Genomic DNA, 24087 nt, shown 5'->3' with positions numbered 1-24087 from the left:
TAGATATATGAACAATGTGCAAAGCCTGACATAGACAGTGTATATAAGTAGTCATAAAATATGGTATATTCCTTTTGGATAGCAAAAATTGTGGAGCAATATAATGTGCTTGATAAGCACCATATGTCCTGCTGAAGTCTTACCAAAATGTATATTTTTATGTAAGCTTAGCAAGTATCCCAAGTTATAAGCAATGCCCAAAGAATGAGAGTTGCATAGGTTAATAAGCAATTTAGCCAAAATATGAATCTCCCTATCTGGATACTGCTAGATATATAAATAATGTACAAAGTCTAACCTAGACAGCATATAAAAGTAATCCCAAAAAAATGAGAAATACAAATATAAGAATTTCCTACTAGAAAGCAGGAAATAATAACAAAAATCTAGATCCTGCTAGATATATAAACAATGTACAAAGCTTAACATAAATAGCGTATAATCCCATTAAATGAGAAATATAAATGTAGATAGAAAGCAGGAAGTAGTAGTAAAAATCCAATACATTAATCTACTTGAATGAAGACATTCTGTTGCTGTTCTAACACAACATACCTTTACATAAAGAATCTATAATAGTAATGTAATTAGTTATTCTCACTAGAAAATAATGTGGCCAATACACTAAATGTAATAATGAGTATCGTTGTAAAACAAAGAAAACAATCATGAGTATAAAGCCATGTGCTGAAACCGGTCTAGAATTTCAGCTTAATAAAGCTACTATTACTTAATTCATTCTTGGTGCTGGCATTTTTTCATTTTGGTCTTACTTTCTGCTACACTGCAAACTCATTTATCATTCACCCTCTCTAGCTCTTTCATGCAGTGTGACAGGAGTTTGATGCCTCTGTAATAACCACAGTTGTGAATGCCCCCTTTCTTCCTGTACACTGGCACTAGAATGCTTATCATACAGTTATCTGGAATATGCCTTTCTCTTCATACTGCTATGAGTACCCTTTGGAGCCCTTTCTTCACTAACTCACACAACATCTTGCTCATATCTGCCATCACTCATCTGAGCCTGCTGCTTTCCCCTAACTTCATTTTCCTTAGTGCTGTTTTTGCTTCTGTGGTGGTCTCTTTCATCACATGCTGTGTTTGGGGCAGTACTGTGGGGTTTTCTTCATCCAGAAGTTGCTGGAAGTACCCCTTCTAGCTGCCTTTGATGTCCTGTGGACTGTTGAGCAGGGTGTGGCTGGCATTCCTTATGAAAGGTGTCTGATGACTATCTTTTTTTTCTCTGTCTTTGCTTTGCATCCCGATAAAGGTCCTTTGTGGCATCTGCTAAGTTACTTTTGAGAAGCTATTAGAGTGCCCTGATGCCTTGTTCATTACTATTGCAACTAGAGGAGAAAAAAAAGTATTTTTTACATTTAAAAAAACATAGCAATTGGCTAGTTGTACTTATTGCACATACAGAGCAATGAAGCAAGCGCTTCAGTACTGACAGCAAAGCTGTATTGCATCTCTATACCAGCATTCAGAAAATGCCATTGCAGAAAAAATGCCTGTACTGCACTTCCCACTGATCAGAATCTGCTGATCATGCCCCCTAACACCTTGTGCTAGGGCAGCTACCCCCTTCCCTTTAACCTAGCTTCTGCTGCTAAGGTTAGGAAGATGGTTGGTAGGTGTATCTACTGGTGAAAAATGTAATGAAACTCTGACGTCTCGGCCAAAGCCTTCAAGGAGTAAAACACAAAGTAAAAAACTTGCCCCGTATATACACATACAAATACAGGTAGATAACCTTATGTATGAAAATGCATTAAAGTGGTATTAAAATTTGTTGCACAAGGGCTGTAGACTAGGCTATTTTTCTGAGGAAGACATAAAAAAAAAGTTTTTGTAAAATGGCCTATTTCTATTGCCTTTCTAAGTTACATAAGGATCTTAGGCAGCCTCCAAGCAGGCCTGTAGTTTCAGGACGTAATTATTTCTTAAACAAAATAGGCCAGTTTCTTCACAGTTACTTGTTTCCCAAAGTTTGAATCTTGCCTTCATATATTTGTGATGTGTTTGATTTTCTGGAAAAAATAAGCACTGTTAAGTGGAATTGTAACATGTTTTGGGTGATAATAGATGTAAAGAGTTTATACACCAGCATCCAGCATAGTTTTGGATATTAGGGCAATAAGATGCTTTTTGGGAAACAGTCTTGCTAAAGAATATATTGTCTGTTTCTGTTTAACAAAAAAATGTTTTGAATTTAATAACAAGTTATACTATCAGAAACAAGGCACTGCCATGGGGGCAGCCTTTTTCCCCATGCATGCCATCCTTGGTATGGGCTTGTTCGAAGGGGAACATTTATAGAGAAATTCTTTTTTTTCATAAACATGTTGTCAAATATTACAGATTTATTGACGGCCTGATTTTTCTGGTTGAGGGAGGGCAAGAATTAGTTGATTAATTTATAGCTGACTTACAAAATAATAGATTTGGACTAAAATTTGACAGTCTGAAAATTGGGACTTGTGTCCCTTTTTCAGATGTCATAGTAGACATTTAGATGAGAATGTTTTAAAAACTTCAGTCCACAGGAAATTTAGTAAAGGTACACAATTTTTGTATGGTGAAAAACTGCCATCCACCCCATACAATACAAGCTATTCCCTTTGGTGAATTTTTTCGCTTGTATAAGTAATGTAATACTGAAGAGTATCTCAAACAAGAACTAGATAAATGTAGAAATTCATACATAGAGTTAATGGATATCAGAAAAGTAACCAGGATGGACAATACACTGGGGCTGTGCATAAGAAAGAGACAAATGAAAATATATTTTTTATTACAAGATACAGTTGCCTTAGTTCCAAAATAATAGATCAAGTTAGATATTTTTGGAAATATGTGATATCTTTAAGGGATGCTTCAGAGTGGTTGACCAAAGAACTAGCATTTTCCCACAGAAAAGGAAAAAGTATACAGTATTTTTTGGTAAGAGGTAAATTCAGTATTCCATCGCCCAATATACCATGTAGTTCGACAATGTATGGTACATTTGCTTGTGGCAAGTGCAAGGCTTGCAAGTATGTAATAAAAACCTTTCCTAGAATAAATAATGTTTCTTTTAGAATTTGTGGCCATTTTACTTGCAATACTGAAGGCGTTATATATGGCTTGAGATGTCCTTGCAACAAATTTTATATTGGAGAAACAAAAAGGTGTTTTAAAACTAGAATTTTAGAGCATGTGAGAGATATTGCTAATAAAAAAGCAGAGTTCTATAGCTGAACATTTTTAGTTTGTTTCACAATGGAGAAAGTAAAGGGCTGCAAGGCACTGTTTTGGAAAAAATACAAATATCTAGATTTGATGTTTCTTTTATTAAGAAACAGTTGCTTTTAGAAGAATCTACTTACATTTTAAAATTTGACACCCTGTCTCCAAGGGGACTAAATGAAGAATGTAATTGGAGAGTATTTCTTTAATTGTATGATTGTTTAACTGATGTAATTGTATGTGCATATAGGGGCAAGTTTTTTTACATTGTGTTATACTCCTTGAAGGCTTTGGCCGAGTTTCATTAAATTTGTTGGATATACTGGTGGTTGTTTCTTTTTTGCTACAAGGCAACATTTTATTTTGTGCATCAGTAGCTACTGGTAAAACCTATGTCGTTTGCAAATGATTTTTTCTTTCACTTCATCTGACCATGGCCTTTAATATTCTCTCAAGTGATTTACAGCTGCATGTTAAGTGATTAGTATGACAATATCTAACCCCCAATCTGAGACTATAGTATTGTCCCAGAATAAATGTAGAGTTTTTTTTCAGGTGGGAACAGACAGATAGCCACTTTTAGTTCAGGGCTTTAGGGATCTTGCTTTGATAGACTAACAGGTGGACTGGGCAGCAGCAGCTACACTCCTATAAATACCAGGCCAATCTGTGCTGGTAAAGTCAGAGCTAAGTTTTCTAACACATCTCTCATTTTGCTGGTTGCTATATGTTTCAAGCTTCATCAACAATTATGAACTATGAGCAGTGGTCAAAAAATAAGATAACAGTAGAAGCAGTGAAAATTAAGGATGGTTTCTTTAATTCCTGACTATGGCTCCAGGATATTAACATATGGATGGGTATATACCTCTCCTTTCCAACATATAGCTCAGTTGAAATTTTCCCCGACAGTATGTCCTGTAGGTTACCAGAGAAGGCTGTCCCTCTCATGTGAGGGACTGAAGCATCATAGGCTGCATGGAAAAGAATCTTCAGTCTCCTCAGTGCTTTTTTTCTGCTAACATCCTGTGAGGGCCTAAAGGCAAAGCTGGATCATGGTCAAATGAGACCCTAAGCAAGACAATGGACCAGGGCTTCCTCAGCTTCCAGCCATACACGTATTCACTACTTGGCTGTTACAAGCCAGTCTTTACTTTTACAATGATCACAAAGATTTGGATTTAAAACTTAAAACAAGTTTCACAGCAAATGCATTGGCAACCATTTGTCAACAAAACCAACAAAAGTGACACTGCAAACAGATTTAGCATAAGCAACAGTAAGGCTCACTTTCCTTGAGATTCACACTAAAAGTGATTCTGACAAGAAACTGAACTAAAGATTCTATCCCCTTCCAATAAACTATATGAATAATCAATCAGAAGTGTTCCTGAAATTGCCATTTGCTTTCATGCATCACTTACCCCCTGACATTTGCTTTCATACATCACCTGCACTTGCCTTTTTTGCAGATGTCAAATACTCCACAGGTAGAAAACAATCGTAGTGCCAGACTGTGACAGCATATGCCCTCTGAAGTAACTGTCTTTACTAGTTGTATGTAAGAGGCCTCATGTTAGCTCCCCAAAGGCAGTTCACAAAAGAATGTTCAGGGACTTCGAATAAGGTACTTTGGCACAAGGCACAAACATATTGTCTCGGAGTAGTGTGCCCCTTTTTCAGAGGGTATACTTCCTTTGAGAATGAAGGAATTGAATAAATAATCATGATTGTACTGTACTTTGATCAGTGATGCTCCCCCTCCCAACAAACCACATCACTAATCAACTGAGATCCTAAAAGAACCATTTGCTTTCATCCATCAGCTGCCCACAGCACTTTTGACCACAGGTTAAGTAGGCCTCAGGTGGAAAGCAAAACATAGTACCAGGGAATATTAACAAAAGTCTTTGAAAATGCTGTATTTACTAGCTGTAGTTAAGAACCCATAAGTTAGTTCACACAAATACACTTCACAAAAAATAAAATATATATCAGGGACTTCTGCAAAGGTACTTTGGTACAAAACATACTGTCCCAGTGGGATGTGCCCCTTTTGAGAAGGTACACTACCACTGACTGACAAAATCACATAAATATATTGACCATATAGCTCTTTTGCAGGTATTGTTCTCTCAGCAAGTTATATTAATAATCAATGAAAACTGATTTTAAAACTGCAGATTATTTTCATACATCACCTTTCTCCAGCCATTTGTGCAAAGGTCTGATAGTACCCAGGTTGAAGCCAAACATGGTGTCAGACAATGACATCAAAAGCTCTTTAAAATGCTAGCTTTACTAGCTGTGTATAAGTAGTCATATGTCAGTTCTACAAAAAAAAAATCAGGTACTTCTAATAATTCACTTTAGTGCAAAAACACACATTGTTCTGGTGGAAATGTGCTTCTTTTGGGAAGGTACACCACCTTTGACTACGAAGGAATCACATAAATATAATGGCCATATAATTTGGTCGACAGATAGTTTGAGCCCCCCCCCCCGAACAAACCAAAGCAATAATCAGTCAGAGGTGATACCTTAACTGCCTTTTGATTTCATAACTCACTGTCTTCCAGTGTATTGTCCAGAGGTGAAATTGCACTCTAAGTAGAAGCCAAGTATTTGTGGCAGGCTATGACAACAAAACCCTTTGGAAGTGTGGAATTTGCTAGTTGTGTATAACAGGCCATATGTCAGTTCTCTGAAGACAATTTGCAATAAAACAAATCTTGGACTTTTAATAATGTGCTTTGGTAGAAAACACACGCATACTGTCCAAGTGGAATGTGCCCCTTCTGAAAGAGTACATTACCTTTGAAATTCAAAGAATCACAAAAATGTAATGGCTGCATTGCTCTTTGAAAGAGGTCCTTATGACCCAGCAACAAACCATATAAATAATCAGTTGGAAATTATCCTGCATCTACTATCTCCATTAATACATCATATGCCCCCCCCCCATGATGCTCACATTCTTTATACTTCTAGTCTCATTGAAAAGAGAAACAAACACATAACAGCTACAATTCCATATTTTAACTTGTTGCTGTTATAAGGTGCATACACTGACCCAGGCTGTCATGATCTTCTGTGGGGGAGGGAGGGAGGGAGAAGGAAGTGCCAGATCCCTTTAGTCTCTCGGGGGTGCACTACTCAGAAAATCATCAGAGAACCCCATAACTGTGATCCAATTCTAATCTGTGCATAATCAGCAAATGAAAATGTATGACACTTGTCTGAGAACATCTGAGCTGTAACATCTGGGTGCCCCTTGCAGGACGCTGTGTAGTCTATACTTATTAGGCAGTTGATCTGTGAGAATCTTAAGAAGCCTAGCCTTACATTTCTATTTTTTCTAGCTTTATATTTTCTATATGAATAACTGAAAGGGTTGGAGCACTTAATTATTTCCCCTATCCATGAAGAGCATGGGGCTAAACCAGTGGGGAATTTATCAAGTGCGATCATATGAACAGCTGTAAAGGTAATGCCCCATACTGCCAAACCCACATCAGTTCTCTGGACAGGGGTAATGCGCATGTGCTGTACTGTTTGTCTTGTCCACAAGCTATACTATGCCTAACTGAGTGGCTTATGAAGGATTTGGGTCTCAACTCCCTCTCTATAATCTATGGCAAAAAAGAGGAAGAGGAGAATGTGGGAAATGTTGAGGAGTTTCTTGCTTGCATTTCTCTCTCACTGTAGCTTGTGTTTGTGTTTATTTGGGAAGCCACTGCCAACAGTCTTCTCCAGTAAATCTTTGAACGTAGAATCAGGAAGCTCTGCCTCTCCAGAATCTATTCTTTAAGGGTGAACTGTAACTCCGAGAGATGAGAGATGATTCACAGCCCCAGTAGCTTGACGTGTCAAAGAAAAATGTACCCTCTTGATCTGGCACTAAGATGAAGCAGTCTTAGTGACAGACTGGTACATGATAAAACCTTAGCAAAGGCTGCAGCAAGGTGTGAAAAATGTTTCTAATCAACTCCTGGAGCTTCAGCATGTTGGGGAAGCACAAAACATAATAACAGGTGTAACATTTAAATAGTACATCAGTTATTCACCCACTAATAGATATTCTCAGTCAGACTAAATCCATTTGTACAGTGATTAAAAAAGGAAACTATATAAACCCAATAACTAATCTAATAGATTGTATTGTTAGACTAAATTTTAAAATACATAAAATGTAATTTCAAAATCAAAATGTTCTGTAGAGTATCAAATTGTAAAATCATCTGAACTTCTAATTTTAAAAGTTCAGCCAAGATATAGTCTCTTTTCCAGCAAACAGTAGGAAAAGCCAAGTTATTACTGCACAAATATATTTTTTAAAATGAAATGCACTACAGGCCTGACATCACAGAGAAAATAGGGATTACATCAGACTTATCTGCCTCAAATAATTATGTTCACATGGTGTCTGTCCAGGATTGTCTCCGCAATTAAAAATGTGCCACCTGCTATGTAAAAGCTCATGAGTTATGTTCATTCTCATTTTAGGTGAATACATTTAAGTTGATGTGTCAGCTAAGTGCAAAGTTGATTTGTCTATGGAAAGCACAGAAGCACCCCCCACCCCCTTACCAGACACTAGGTTACCTAGGCAGATGCATAGGGCCCACTGGCTGGGATGATCCATGGCCAGAATTAATTAATTTCATTACAACTAAAAAAGTAAAAGTTTTCCTGTCTCATCTTGCACACGTTGCTCTGAGTGCGTACTACTTTGGAAGTGGACACGTGCAAAACAACTCGCAAAGTCTTCTTTCCAGTTGAATAAATTTACTCAGTTATAGAGCAGGGGACTTTATTTCTGAAGTGGATGGTGGATTTGTGCAACAAAGCAAGAACTTGCAGATGGTTGTGTGTGTATCTGTGAAAAGCCCTTGTTAGAAAGGGCAGGTTAGTTAATTAAATTACTCAGGCTCAAACCGTGTACCTTAGCTACAGGTGATAGCCTTAATCCTCTACAATACCAGTTGGCTGAAATATTCAAAATGGGTACCTTTGTCATTTATTGGTTCATGCATTTTGTTTCACTGCTTAATAGAAAAAGTGTTCAAACCTACAAATTTAAAATGCAGTCTTAATAAATGTTGCTGCATTTAACAAGAAATACATTAAATCAGGGACGTGAATCAAACAACACTTGCATTTATGCATAGTCCTAAAAATGTTTGCAGGGAGCTGGGAGTCCATGGTTTAAAAACAGCCCAGGGATCATGGTACACTTAATTTGTCACTGTTTCAATTTATTTTCATTGAACTTAGAGTAACAAGTAGCATGCTCACCTTGAGTTCTGAAGGTTGGGGGTTCTACTCCCACACCAAGTAGAAGGAATGCTGACACTGCAGTGCAACATAAGGGGGATGGTGCACTTCTGAGTGTGTCATCTTAGGATGAGGTGTTAAACTGAGGCCTCTTGTGTCTGCATTGAAACAGACCAGTGGTCCTCCACTTCAGTGCCCCTACAGCCCATAACACTACAATAGTTTTACGCATGTTTCCGTTGGGGTCATTGACCTGCCCACACATGGGCACAGTGCCTCACAGGTACTTTTGTGAGTTCTGGATGTTGAACACCCTTGGGAATGTATGCATTGAGATAAATGTGCATTTGAGAAACATTTGCTCTAAATAGGTTCATTAACATAATAACCATGCTGGGAGCCTCAAACATGTAATAAAAACTGCAGTGACCATTAGTATGCTATTGAGCTATGGTAGTTTGCTGGAGAGCAATCTGTACAGTGATTATACAGTTCTGAAAGCCGAAACACTTTCAGTTAAACAACAGTTCTTGTGATCTGTTTGGTTGGGAGTGGTGTTTGTACATTATTTTAGTGCTTTCTGCGTATACTGCATAATTGTATGCTTTTGCTGAACTATCTAAAACAGTGTTGGGGGTAGGAGGTAGAGGTAATGAGTGAATCTGACAACAGGTGAAGTCTGTCTGGGGTAACATGAACAGGGCCAAGGTCTTTCTGACTTGGCATGGCACTTAGATGAGATGCTGTGCAACACAGGAACTTTGATGTATTGACCTGTTTTAGACCAAGAACTGTGTGGCACTCTTAATATACATGTCATAGGAAGTGCTCAGTTTGACTCTGTCTAAATGACATATGTTGCTCTATATGCTGTAGTGTCTTGTATGGGAGGGTTACAGCTGTCTAGTGGGCATTACTGTGTGTGAAGCCTGCATCTAAAAGGGGGGTCACTGCAGTGGGCCTGGTAGCACACAGCCTTCCATTGTGTCTATGTGCCTTTAAGAATCATCTCCTTTGATGGTCTGCAGCTGTGGAGAAGTGTGTGTGTGTGTGTGTGTGTGTGTGTGTGTGTGTGTGTGTGTGTGTGTGTGTGTGTGTGTGTGCGTGTGTGTATCTTTATTGATGGAGGAGGAAAGGGGGCTTAAAGTACCATTGTCTTGTCTGCATCAGGGAGCACTGTAGGAGACAATGATATGAAGGCCTCTGTAGGATTTATAGCTTCCTCTTACTATATCTTTACCATGGCCGGGATTGGGATTGTTGGAAGGAAACTTCCACATACCCATGTTGGAAGACTTATGTGGATAATATTAATGGATTGCACTGACATCCAGAAGGATGTCCTGGTATAGATTTCAACCTACTATTAAGATGAACACACACAATGCCAGGGGTCATGTATCAGTTACGTGTACTGTTGGTTAGTTGTACTGTAATTGACATTCATGATGTATGTCATTTTCAGGGTGGATGTCATACAGTAGCAGATAATTGCACTGCTGCACCTTTAGCACTTCCACAGTTCAGAGGACAGACAATACATTTAAAAACATTTATACCCTTCCAAAGCTTAGGTGAAGGCAGCATGTATGCTGCTGTGGCCCACAGATACACAGAACACATGACTTGCTCACATATCTTGCTGTTTCTATATGGTTTCCTTTGCTGGGTAATGTGGTCTCCTGTCGTGTCAAAGCAACACCTAGAGTAATACCGTATTGACTGCTGCCAGACAGATGATAGCCATACAAGTGGCTTGTGTCATATCATGGGTGATGTACTGAGCTGTAGTTGACTCATTTGATGCCTGGTGCTGTTTCCTGATCTGGCAACCCTCAGCATTAAGTGGATGAGGATTAAAAATAAGGTCCTTTCTCTGATTTGGTGCTCTTCCCTTCTCTCTTAAGGAGAAGTACCAGGCCTAACACCATACACTATCATGCAAAAGAAAAAAAATAGATATTTGATCACATTCCCCAGCACATTGTACCTGGGGTGACTGCCCCCTTCACACCATCATAGCTATGGTACTGGTGGTGTCTTACACATGCCAAGTGAACACTGGACATATTCATGTGTTGCTGAGGTATGGGTATGGCCATGATACCATGCCACCACCTTAAATGTGTACTTCTTTAATATTACAAGTAGTCATACCTGAAATGATAGAGACCGGAAGAGGGAATTCTCCCAACCAGACAATGAAATCCTGATGTAGACTCTACTTGAGCATAGTCTATGGATACTCTGTAACATGAGCTCTACAACATGAGATCAGATCAAGCCTTTTAGGAACACACTGTTGGGACCTTTTAGAACAAATCATTGCAATCAGTGGCCAAACAAGAAACTACAAACAGGTCTGCAGGAGGGTCACTGACGTAATTGCATATGCACATAACAAGACAAGTTGTTTGGCACTGAAGTGGAGGGCCATTGGTAGATATCTACCAAATGAGCCATCATTAACAGGCATGCAGGAGTTCCTGACTTCTCTGTCTGAAGAGGTAGATAGCTTCTTTTTCCATAATGTAGTATTGGACTTGGGAGCAGAACTGCACAGAACATCTCTAATATTGGTTGACAAAGTTGCAGGTAGGTATGTTGAAACCTGTCTGCTTGTCTCAAGAGCATACACTTAACAAGCAAGGCTTGTTACAGGCATATCAGGATCACAGCTACACCATCAGGCTAAGCATGGCATATTTAGCTTTAGGTTTTTCCATAGCACTCTGGTATAGAGACTTACCTGCACTGGGCTGCATATGCTGGTGAAGAGTACATTCAGGGCTCTGGATATGCCTAAGCATTTTCACAAATGTTGCATTGTCGAGGTCCTCCACCATGGATATAGGTATGTCAAATGATGAGTCACTGTTTGGGCTCAATAATGATGGTAGCCAAATCTTGCCACATTAGGGCTCATGGTGGCAGTGGCAGACAGGATAATGTGGTGTCCATGTCAACTTTTTGTAAAGCCATATGCTGAAAGCTATAATATTGTATGTACAACACTGAAATGTTAAAATGCTGAAATGTTAAAAATGTTGAAATCAAAATACCTATGAACCAGTATGCATAGAGAGCTAGACTTCCTCCCTACCCCCAGCTGGACCCGTGTTGGCATTCCTTTCCAGGTTTCACTTACATTGGCATTATATGTTATGTTGATCAAATGTGTTCTGGCGCAGTGTATGTATGCAGCACATTTACGCTGTTAGCAGGCATTTTGAGTTCAACATTGTAAATTTCAGCATTTTGACATTTCTGGATATTGCATTCAGAATTATGACTTTCAATATACCGCTATTCAGTAAGATGTCACATAGCCAGTAATGTGACAGCCATATTCCCTTCACAGACACAGCCTGTGCAACCCACTCCTTGGTGGTCCAGCAGGACAATATATGTCTAAGCCATTAGCATGCAGAACTCCCTCTACTCCAGTGGCAACATCATCCTTGGCTGTCACTAACTGTTTTGAGCACAAGAAGGTTGGCTGGGGAGCCAAAACAGTGGACAGCAATGCCATAGGTACTACCTCCAGCTGCTCTGAGTGTCTCTATGGCCATTACTGCAAAGGACTCATCAGAGTTGTATGTGGCTTGCCTGATGACCTGCAGGATGGCCTGTTATAGTTATGCTTCATAATGAAAAGCCAGCATAGGGAGTCTGTATGCTGCAGATGTCCCTGTGTGGCCACCCATCATGGCCATCACCCTTCTTGTGGTCAGTCCACTATCACATCTAGTGAGAAAGTCCACCATGGAAATGGAAGAGCATAGTCATATAAAGCGATCATCTCCATACCTCTGTCCATTGTTAAAGGAACTGTGAGAGGCTGTGGATGCAGATGCAGATGCAGATGGTGTGTTCATGCTGAGACTACTCATAGCACAGCATGCTGTGCATACGTATGGAACACGCCATCTTGTGTGCGTGTTGTGGATTATGTTTGTGATTTCCCAAATGAGACTGCATCCCAGTGGATGGGAAAGTACATAGAAGCACAGATCTCCTTTGCGTACCCTAGTTCTGTCCATCTGACTCCAGCAAATTAGTGCATAATCTGCTGTTGCTGTTTCCATGTACAGCCACAACACACATCAGCACCACTGAACTCTACCCAGTTACTCCTCAATGGTGTCACCACTGTCTCCCTGGCTAGTCTTTCTGGCTCCTCACACTCAACAGTCCATAAGATTCTCAGTCACAAACAGTACCAATCCACTCTGCACTCCCCATACAAACATACACATGTATGCACACACACACACACACACACACACACACACACACACACACACACACACACACACACACACACAAATTGAGGCACCCATGCACACATGCACATATATACACAAATACAAACATGCATGCATACTCATATGCACACTGCCCCAGATATTTCTACACACACTCATCCAAAAACAAGCCTCCCCCTCAATAATTGCTTATACTCATGAATGCACTGAAACACTCAAACAGTAACATAGCTAGGGTGGGGTGAAAGGGGCAACTTCCCTTGCTGCAAAGTGTTTGAGGGCGTGATCTGATCAACCATTCATCATCCCGATTGCTGTTAGTGCAATACCATTTTTTATAAGCCTGTATTGCATTTGCTGTTATATATGAGAACTGTAGTGCACTGTGTGTGGTCTAACTGTAGTAACTGCTTGCTACATTGTAGCAAGCAGTTAGTACAGTTGCAATGTAAAAAAAAAAAAAAACTTTCTTTTTTTTAACTAAAACTTGAGTGCTGTAGCACTCCCTGCAGTTTGCTACAAAGTAACAGAGAATTGCTTTAAAGTAAAACTTGAGCACCCTCGTGCTTCATGTAGTGTATAAACTGTAACAACTGTTGGCTACATTTGTAGCAAGCAGTTTGCTACAGTTTATATGTAAAAAAAGTATTTTTTTAAGTAAAACTTGGGTACTTTAGCTCTCTGTTTTCTACAGTTTGTTTATTTAATTAATTTATTTATTCTTTTGCTGTAATGGAAGGAAAGATGGTTTGGGGCAGGGCACAAAAATAGGAGCTGAATGGCTGAGGCAGGAGAGAGAGAGACTGTATCCTATATCTGGCTACCTGACTGGTGTGCCAGTAAAAGGAATGGACTTTTTCTTGGCTCTTCACATGAAGAGATGAGGAGATGGGGACTGTTTTAGCCAACTATGGTTCTGCGCTCACACACACAAACACTCCCATGCAAGGACATTTAGATTTGTGATTCCATGTCTAACGCCCATTGTTTGACTACCCAGGCAGACACATAAAAACATACACACACATACACCACGGCCGGCCTTAGGCATAGGCGAACTAGGCAACTGCCTAGGGCACTGTACAGGCCGGCCTCGTAAAGAGCGCAATTTGTGTTTATTTATTTTAATTAATTTGCTTTTCTTAATAAGAAAAGTAAATTAATTAAAATAAATAAACCGTAGGGTGGGGAAATCATAGGGCGAGGAGGTGGTAGCGAGCGCCCCTCCCACTTTTAAAGCTGCAGGTTGGCCAGGAGGCCTCAAGAATTAACAAAAAAAAAAAAAAAAAATCACTCTATGGTAGTGTAGTCTTCTCCTTTAAGTAGGAACATGCATGCGTCACATCCACGCATGCCAACGTGGATGTAATGACATTCTAAAGTTGCATGGGGAAATTAAGCTAGCACTTTAAGATAAGGGTTAACTCCATGTGTACGTGCGTATGTGTGTGTCTGTGTAGTTTAAACTGGCCTTCTGTATTTGAGAGAAAGTGTATGTGTGTGTGGAATATTAATTAGTCACTCTGTTTGTATGAGAGATAAAGTGCATGTGTTACTATGTGAAAGAGTACGTGTGTGTGTGTGTATAAGTGAGAAGGTGCATGTCTGTGTGTTGTATGAGGGAGTAGGTGTGTGGAATACTACATGGTTATGTGTTACATTTGAGGAGCGTAGCGGACGTGCGATCAGAAGTATTATTATTTCATCAGCTATAGGAACCCTTCATACAAAATGCGCACCGCTCATAAACCTTTCTGTTATGTTAAGCTATTCCCCCAACTTTAAAATTGTATCTGCAATTCTGTGCAGTAGTCAGTAGAATGTGGACGTGGAGGGGGGTTAAAGACAAGTTGTAAAGTGTTATTACCAGGAATGAGATCTGCTTTCACAGCTCCTTTCCAGTCAGGTACTACAGAGCTCCAGCTGTATGCATTTTAAAGATGTAAAATTGCTACATGAAGTCACACAGCATCTCCCCAGTTTACAGTGATGAGCTACCCACTTAGTGTTCCTTACAGGCGTACAAAAATGATTTCAGCAGTATACCACTCCATTCTGTACTTATCGTCTGGGCTCATATAACTCTAAAAATGTATGCACATCTATCCCTTACTCTTTGGTTTTGCAGGTAACCACATAAGGAACAAGTCACATTCTATTTGGGAATTGTAGTTTGGAGACTAAGTAAATTTCATTCCCACAAAGTTTATGAAAACTACAACTGCTGAATATGGCCACTTCAAAAAAAAAAAACCTGCTAGCACTACCTTCCCTGTAAAACCCAATCATGGCATGTGCAGTTTCAGCCTTGATATTTTTAATATGGGAATGTTTCACTTTCATTGTAGCAAAACAGTTGGTTAACTGATTGTGTATACATTTGTAATGGGATTTCAATGCTCAACTAACTAAAGCTTATTCTAATTTGCTGAGCAGGACAATGACATGGCATATTTTCATAGGAATTAAAGTAAGAGTTTCTTAACATACACCTGGTGTCTGGTGTAAAGTTAGATGGGTGAAGCTCTACTCATCTGCCTTATAGTTTTCATGGCATGAACCTCTTGCTGCCGCAGGGGGATACACTTTAACTGCAAAACTGGTGCTGGCAGGTGGACGGAGAGTCGGAGACTAACCTTTACAGAGAGTGGCATACAGCTCAGGGTATTAAACTGAGATAAATTAAGCAGAAGTGGGCAGCATGCTTCCAAGTATGCATTAGTCAATTTCGTTTTTGACACTAAAGGAATGTTGTCTGTTTATTCACTTCAGATATGTTTTACTTTGTAAAGTTTTGACTTTAAGTCAAGTTTTAGCCATTTAACATGGTCAACCTGGAAAGCATACTTTACATTTTTTAAGTGTTGTAAATATACATATTTATTCTACTGATTATAATGTTACAGTCACTTTTCTCTTGAAAAAAAAGGCTGTTGTTCAATTTGCTTTTGAATGTTGATATCCCAGAATTCCATGAGAGTGGGTGGTGTTACATAATTATGTATGTACATTTTATGTTAATCAGCATCCTGATTATTGGCTGGTTGTACCTACTTTTTATGGGTCTTTGTCTAGATTTTTGATGTCTCAAGTTTGAGAGGTATTCTCCCTTGTTACCCCCTGCATAGCAAACTGGCTAATGGACAGAATGCAATCTATTAGTATGGAATGCATGATCTCTTTGAAATGACTAGGTGTTGTACTACAATAGCCCTATTTCTGACAAATAGCCCTATTTCTGACAAACAGATCAATATGTCTGACCCCCTAACCTACATGGCTGGCCTTAGGAATAGGCGAACTAGGTCACCACCTAGGGCGTCGTACAGGCCGGCCTCGTAAAGGGCACAATTTGTGCTTATTTATTTATTTATTTTAATTAATTTACTTTTCTTAATAAGAAAAGTAAATTAATTAAGATAAGTAAACCATAGGGTGCCGTAATCGTAGGGCGAGGAGGAGGAAGCAAGTGCCCCTCCCACTTTTACAGCTGCAGGTTTGCCAGTAGGCTTCAAGAATTAACAAAAAAAACTTCACTCCATGGTAGTGGAGTCTTTTCCTTTAAGTAGGAACATGCATGCATCACATTCACGCACGCCAACGTGGATGAAAAGACGTTCCAAAGTTGCACGCAGAAATTAAGCTAGCACTTTAAGATAAGGGTTAACTCCATGTGTACGCATGTGGCTATTCGGATTAAAAAGAAGGTAAGTGTATGTGTGTGTCTGTGTAGTCTAAACTGGGCTTCTGTATGTGAGAGAAAGTGTGTGTGTGTGTGTGTGTGTGTGTGTGTGTGTGTGTGTGTGTGTGTGTGTGTGTGTGTGTGTGTGTGTGTGTGTGTGTGTGTATGGAATTTTATTGAGTCATTTTGTTTGTATGAGAGATAAAGTGCATGTGTTACTATGTGAAAGAGTACGCGTGTGTGTATAAGTGAGAAGGTGCATGTCTGTGTGTTGTATGAGAGAGTAGGTGTGTGGAATTTAAACTAGTTGGTAGTTCTGTAATTGTATGAAAGAGAAGGCATGTGTGTTGCTTTGTGAGAGAGTAGATGTGTGTGTGTGTGTGTGTGTGTGTGTGTGTGTGTGTGTGTGTGTGTGTGTGTATTGCTATGTGAGAGAGTAGCTGTGTGTGTGTGTGTGTGTGTGTGTGTGTGTGTGTGTGTGTGTGTGTGTGTGTGTGTGTGTGTGTGTGTGTGTATATATATATATATATATATATATATATATATATATATACACACACACACACACATATCTATATATATATATATATATATATATATATATATATATATATATATATATATATGTGTATATATAATACTTTCAGACTTCAAATCCTTCAGATATGCAAGTTAACAGAAATCCTGTTGTTGTAGCAACTTTGTTAAAAAGTGTAATATTTAAAATCTTTATTGTCATTGCATCCACATCATGTCCAGATTTCTTGCAGTAAGGTTGAGAGTTATGCATACCTCCCAACTATCCAGATTTTTGCCTCATATTTTTGGCCTATTCCTCATAAAATTTGTGGTTTTCTGGCAAATCACTGAAGATTTAAATAACTAAATGTCATACATTTGAGTTTCAGCCTTCATTTCCTTCAGAAAATGCATGGTGGGTTGTAGTGACAGATGTTTGAGGGGTCTTTCATGGTTAAAATATTCTGAAATGGGTAGTTTTGTCATTATTGGTTAATACATTTTGTTTCGTTGCTTACTGGAAAAATGTTCAAAACTACAAATTTAAAACATACTCCAACAACTGTAAATGTTTCTATGTGCAACTAGTTGTTTTTTTGTTTATCAAATGGCACACTGTGTTGTAAAATCTGAAAGCAGTGTTAGTAGCATAATTGCCTTTGGTGCAGAAGGCTGTAAATTCTACTCCCATCCCACATCATGTAGATGGAGTGCTGATATTGCATTGCCCATATGATTGTTGATTATTTGGTGCATTATAAGGGCGATAGGGGTTCTACACTCCTGAGCATGTTCTTTGTACGAGATGCCTAGTGACTATGAACTTGTTGGTCATTTCCTATTGCAATATTACTAACTTACCAATTTTTTAATGCAATATAGGCAATTAATTCTTCAAGGAAAGCAGGCACTGAATTTGTAGATAAAACATTGTTACGTGAAGTTGTTTTGCCGGTAGCAAACTCTTCATTAGGTACAGATTTCTTTAATGTGGAATTCAGATGATTTTACATCTGCAGAGATTGTGAGCATGGAGTAATATTGGTGGATTATAATGACAAAAGTCTTGAGTGGCCTTTTGTGGTTGAAAATTTGTGAAATGGGTAGTTATTGGTTCATACATTTTGTTTCATTGCTTATTAAAAGAATGTTTAAAACTACATATTTAAAACAATTTCTAACAAGTGGTGCTGTATTATACAAGGAATATAATTCAGTGCAATCAGGAAGGTGAATCAGAGAACGAATACATGTATGCATGGCCCTAAAAATGTGTGCAAGGAGTCTGTTTTGAAAACAGCCCAAAGGTAAACTTAATTCTTCACTGGCCAGATGCATTTTCTATGAATGTGGGTTTTCATGCTGTTTCAATGAATAGGAATTTTTTCCATTTCAATGAATGTGAGTTTCAAGGGCAGAGAAGCTTACTGCTTATGCTAAGTCTGTTTTCATTGCAATACTGTATTGTTTAGCAAATGGCTACCTGTGTTTGTGCTGTTTTATTTCAATATCTGTAATGACTGTAGAAGCAAATAAAAGAACAGTATGCATGGTAACTGGTGAGAAATAACCAAATAATGGAACACTGGAATGGATGAAGAGGGGGCTGCTGCTTGGGGGAGGGAGTTGCTGCAGGAGTGGCTGCAATGGGGGGCAATCTATTACCCTGCCTAGGGCCCTATTTGACCGTGATCTGGCTCTGGTATTTAAAGTAGAAAATAATATGCAGACGTAGTTGTAGTTAAAGATACCTTGTAATGTAGTTATTCTTCCTATGCATTTAAATAATTTAAGGAAATGACTGGAGTGGCTTTCTTGGGGAGTGACCCTGTGGGTGTGGCTCAAATAGGGGTGTTTTATGACTGTGGTGTGGGTGGGGCTTAAGGGGCACCGTTGCACTACTTCACCTTGGGCCCATTTCAGCTAAGGCCGGCCCTGACACACACACACACACACACACACACACACACACACACACACACACACACACGTGTCCAGATTCACAATTCCCTTCTTAACCTCCCTAGTGTGACCATCCAGGTAGGCAAACCCACGCACACACATTCATGCAGCTTCATTCATGCCTTCAGATATGTACACACATATCCACAAAGTTTTACAAACTGATACATGCTCACACCCCCAAGGTTTTGCTGGACATAACCTGGCAGTGAGTACCCCCAAAGGAGTGAATGGGTGACATCTGACTTTTGACAGAATTCATTATTTACTATTTTGAATAATTTGTCTGAGCAAACTGGGAGCAGTGGACATTTCCTGGGGAGAATATATGGTTAATTTGCAATAGTCTGTACCCCAGACTGCCACATTAGCACTGGCATTCACTCAGTAGACCACTCCTCTCACTGAAGCCCCTGTGAGTGTAAAACATTAGTGTTAGAACAGTCTGTGAATTGGAAAGGATTAGCACTATGCATAAATCTTCCATGCTACGGCTTTCTCATCAGGTTAGGTATTTTTGAATTCCAGGGACTGATCTCAAAATCAGTTACCCAAAAGAATACCTGTCTGATGTCTCAGATCAAATCTTTGGAACAATCAGAAGCATCCCACTTGGTGATCTGAGGTACCCAGTAGGAGCATAGAGGGGCAAGACGTTTTGCAGAAAGGCAGGCTCTAAGCTGTGTAGGGCACACTTTACATACAAATTATGATTTAAAAACCAGTCTCACTGCAATGGCCAGCTACTTCAGATTTAACAACAGAAAGGTAATATGAATAATACGAGATGTGCCAGTTAGTACTCAGTAATAGAAGATGAGTGAGGTCCTCATCACTAAGCCCAAAATAAAGTGAATTACAGTATTACAAAAGGGGAAGATACCTGTGTCCTTATTAATTGTTTATTTCCATAATTAGCAGTACTTAACTATGTTTAACATAATAAATTTGAACAGTCAAATACTGTATAGAAACTGGTATTTTGTTGTAATTTTATTTATTTTTATTTGTTAATCATATAAGTGAATTAGTCCACAGTGGACCCCTTACAGCCATGATTAAAGTGACAAAGAAAACGAGTAAAAGTAATACAGTCTGACATTTAAGGGTGTCTGATTAAGTAGCATGCTTTTGTAAAGAGAGAAGAAATGAGAGCGCCCAGTGGGAGGACATGAGTTAGAAACAGACTGTGCAGAGACAGTATTCAAAGGACCTGACTGAATCTTTCAGCTACAAGGCAGAAAACCTAACCAGCGAGCCACTGTAATGACCCCGATATGTGTCATATTACCAAGTACGGGTCAAAACGGTGAAGTATTTTTGTTGAATACTCAAGTGAAGTAAGGAAGTGTACCAAACTGACATGATTATTTTTCACCTCTTGTGTTAAAGTTCATTAAGATGATAAACACAAGCATGAAAACAAGTAGAACATCCTTGAATAAAAGCACAAACCTCCCACATTGAAGTTCATTAAGATGTCCAACACTTTATGGGGTTAGCTATCTCACAATTTATTTAGTAGCTTTATACAGTTAAAATAAAATTGCAGTTGTACTATCTAACCCCATTGTTTTAGTAGCTGGAAGGGGAATATAACACACTAGCCATAAGAGAATGGCAGTAAGCTTACACAGGCACTGAATATCATGTTAATTGTATATTGCAACTAGATCTCCCTCTTGTCCTCTTTTAAGTTTTAGCTGGAATTAACAGTGGAGGCAAAGTTAGACCATTGACTATTGCATTTACTTGCCAAGGGACTCATGCAGCTTCATAGATTGTTTTTGATAATTTTGTCGTTTTCAGCAAATTTGCAGTGCACAGGGGATTATGATTGGTCTCCAGTGTGCTCAAGACATTAATGTCAAGAAGTTCATATCAAGTGTGAAGCTTGTGAGGTGAATCTTGATGTCCATGTCAAGGACATGTAATCTGGGCTATGCCTGGAGTGACATGTTCATAATTTTTGTAGTGCATGGAACTTTACCTCCTCTCATGTACTACAACAGCTGCAGAAACAAGTGTAGTGACACTAAGGAGTTTACTGCTTTAAAAGCTGTAAAAAAAATGCTGCCACAAGGAGAGCGGCCATCACAAAACAGCAGCAGGAAGCTGTTAAATACTTTATACTTCATTTAAACATTTTAAGAAAAAATGTCTGAATGAAAAAGTCTAAATAAATTATGAAGGGTTTAACAGCTTTTTGCAACTATTCTGTGGTGGCCACTTTGTGCTGTAAATATCTAGCTCAATACTAGTGAGGGGTGCATAACCAAAGTTTGTCAATCATGTTCATCTGAAAACTGCTTAAGAAGCCTGTCTTTTCCCTGACTTTTGAGAATAATCACAGCTCTCCATGCACTACATAAAGTTAAGAATCTACTAAGAGATCGGTATGAAAGCACTATACTGTTGCTTAATGTAAGAAATGTATTTTTTTAACAACAGCATGCTTTTGTCATCAGGGCTTATGAAAATCTGTACAGAAGAAGACGTGAAGAGAGATACAAGAAAGTGGTTTTCCGGAGCTATTATGATAACACCTTCAAAAATCCTGTAGTTCGGGGAGAACTTGAAGAGCATCTTGGTATCCTTGGACCAGTCATCAGAGCAGAAGTAGATGATGTTATTAATGTAAGTTTAAATAATTTATACTAAAACAATTGGTCACACTGTTCTTCGTCATTAAGACTTCGTGAACAAGCACATTTTACAACTGGCATTGTGTAGTTAAAATAAAATGCAGTTAGCCTGGCAGGTTTTATTTTTACTTGTCCTGTTTATCTTGATTTTTAACTGAAAAACAAAAAAAGAAAACTAGATTGATTATCTGTTATTGCGACATGGGAGATTTCTTATTTTTCAGCAACAAAGTACACAAAACCAGTTGTCTTCAGAAATTGTTTATTGAATCCAAGATATTTACAACTCACAGCTGGAATTGGGTGTGGTAAGCTTATACTCATGGCAGCAGTTAATATACTCTTTTATGCTCTTAGGACCAGGTTGAATTTTTGTGAATTGATTATTCAGTTAGACTAGTGTGCACTTTCTTTCTTTTATTCTAAACTGTTTGGGGCCAGTGGTGTGACTCATGTCACCATTCCACTGGTTCCCTGTCTATTTACTTTATTCTTTGTGACCTTAGTAATAGTTATAAAGGATTAATTCTGGATCAGTTCACATTGGTAGCAATGGTGTCATCAATTTGTGATGCTTTAGATGGCAATAGAGGCACTTGGACCCCATCTGTGCCACCATTCATTACTTACAACCTCTTATTACCTCTCTAACACCTCTGATGCCTTCCTACCTGCATTTTATTTCATACACATTTTTGAAAAAAAAGCAGTATTAGAACAATTGCTGAAATTGGAATACAAATACAATCCTTAACCCTACTCACTCTACTCCAGCTTCCTCAAACCAGCAGCCAGAGAGCTCTCTAAACCACTCATCCACATATTTAATTTATATGTCACCACTAGAACAGTACCTTACCAATTCAAACACCAGTTCAAACACTGATTGTTCTGTTCTGAAAAGCATACCCTCCTACTGGCCCCAAGACTACTGACCTATCTCCACAAAAATCCTCAAAAAGGTACTCTACTATCAAATGTTGCAACACATCTATAAGTACTGTGTTTTCACATACCTACATTACAGGTTTCATGAAGGACATAGCACACTAACTGCATTATACACTGCGGCTAATACTATTTACTCTGGCATGGAAGAAGGTCAACTGTGTGCTGAAATTTTTGTTGATCGTATAAGGGCTTTTGAAGGAGTTGGTCATCCTCTCCTCTAATAAAAAAACTTCACCAGACTATGTTTCATCACTCATATCTCTTCCTGCTTATAAAACTATAACCTTTAGTATGCTAAACAGTAATCAAGTCACCATGCTGGCACTTTTACTACAGCAGTTCCACAAGGATTCATATGTGGTCCTATATTTTCTCACTTTTCATCAACAGCATCACTTCAGTAGTCCCTTTCAACTCCCTGGTTCTTTACACTGATGATATTTTCCTCTTTTACTCAGCTCCTTCTTTACAGGAAATAGAAAAAAAGTCTACAACGAGTGTTCTCATCCATCTGCCATTTTTATTGAAAACAAACTATAACTCAACCTTACTAAAGTAATGTTATTAGTATCACCACAAAAACTTTCTGACAACCTCATAATAATATATGGGACACTAACAGGATTAAAATTCACCAACAAGCCTCCTACAGGTATCTTGGCCTAATCCTGGACAACTCTCTTAACTTCTCCACTCATACTCAGCTTGTCATGGAGAAAGTCTTCAAGTAGCTAAATGTCTTTTAATATTATTACCAACAGTCTTGCAGAAGAAGTTACCTCTGCTTTAGCTAAAAGTGTACTAATCCCCACATTAGAATATGGTCTGCATCTTTCCTTGAGTGTCACACCAAACACTAAACTACAACAGACCATAATACATAAAATATTTCAGTTCATTAATATATCACCATACAGTGAGCATCACTGCACCACTCTCAACAGAACAAAATGGTTCCCAGTTTCCACAAGAACTGCCTTCCTCCTTTTTTGCTTTGTCTTCAAGTTGCTCTCTTATAGATTTTGCCCTTCTCTCTGATGAACAAACTCTAAATAAAAACATCTGCTTATGTGCAAAATGATAATACTGAGAACTGTACCACCTTACACAGGCCACATTTTAAAAAATCATTTGCTCAAAAGAGCTTCCAGAAGCTGATCTAAGCTTAGAAGCCAGATCAACTATGAGGTGTTTAGAAAAAAATAAAGGAGCATCTGGTTGAAATTAGTGTATGCCATTGTCACAAAAACTCTGGCTAAATATCTTTTTAATCTTTTGTATCACTTCTACTCCTGATTCCATCATTGTTACTATGTAACATGAGATATAACATCTAACTGTAAATGTTCTTCATATTGATCACTGCTGCAGTAGCGTAAGGTTATATCCTGCATAGGATGTAACAGCCAGGCAGCTTCCAAAGCTTCAAAGCACCTTCTGCATGCCAAACCATTAGTTAACTCAAGCTGAGCTGATTGAAAAGAAACTTTTGGGGAGCCAAGCCCTTCAGAGCTTTCCTGCTGCCAAGAAGAGTTCTCCTCTGTTGGGTTTT

General features: G+C 38.7%; 1 protein-coding gene across 3 annotated transcripts in view; it reads left to right on the top strand.

Moving 5' to 3' along the window:
- F5 (coagulation factor V) overlaps positions 1-24087 on the top strand; it is a 1256984-nt gene that overhangs the window by 724467 nt on the left and 508430 nt on the right. For all 3 annotated transcript variants that reach the window (XM_044072364.1, XM_044072363.1, XM_044072362.1), the window contains one exon: positions 21408-21576. In XM_044072364.1, the coding sequence (XP_043928299.1) occupies positions 21408-21576 (169 nt within the window). The remainder of the gene's footprint in view (positions 1-21407; positions 21577-24087) is intronic.

The sequence above is a fragment of the Protopterus annectens genome, chromosome 5.part0, assembly GCF_019279795.1.
Source record: "Protopterus annectens isolate FY-2018-M chromosome 5.part0, PAN1.0, whole genome shotgun sequence".
Taxonomy (NCBI): Eukaryota; Metazoa; Chordata; order Ceratodontiformes; family Protopteridae; genus Protopterus; species Protopterus annectens.
This window is presented reverse-complemented; position numbering and strand designations above follow the sequence as displayed.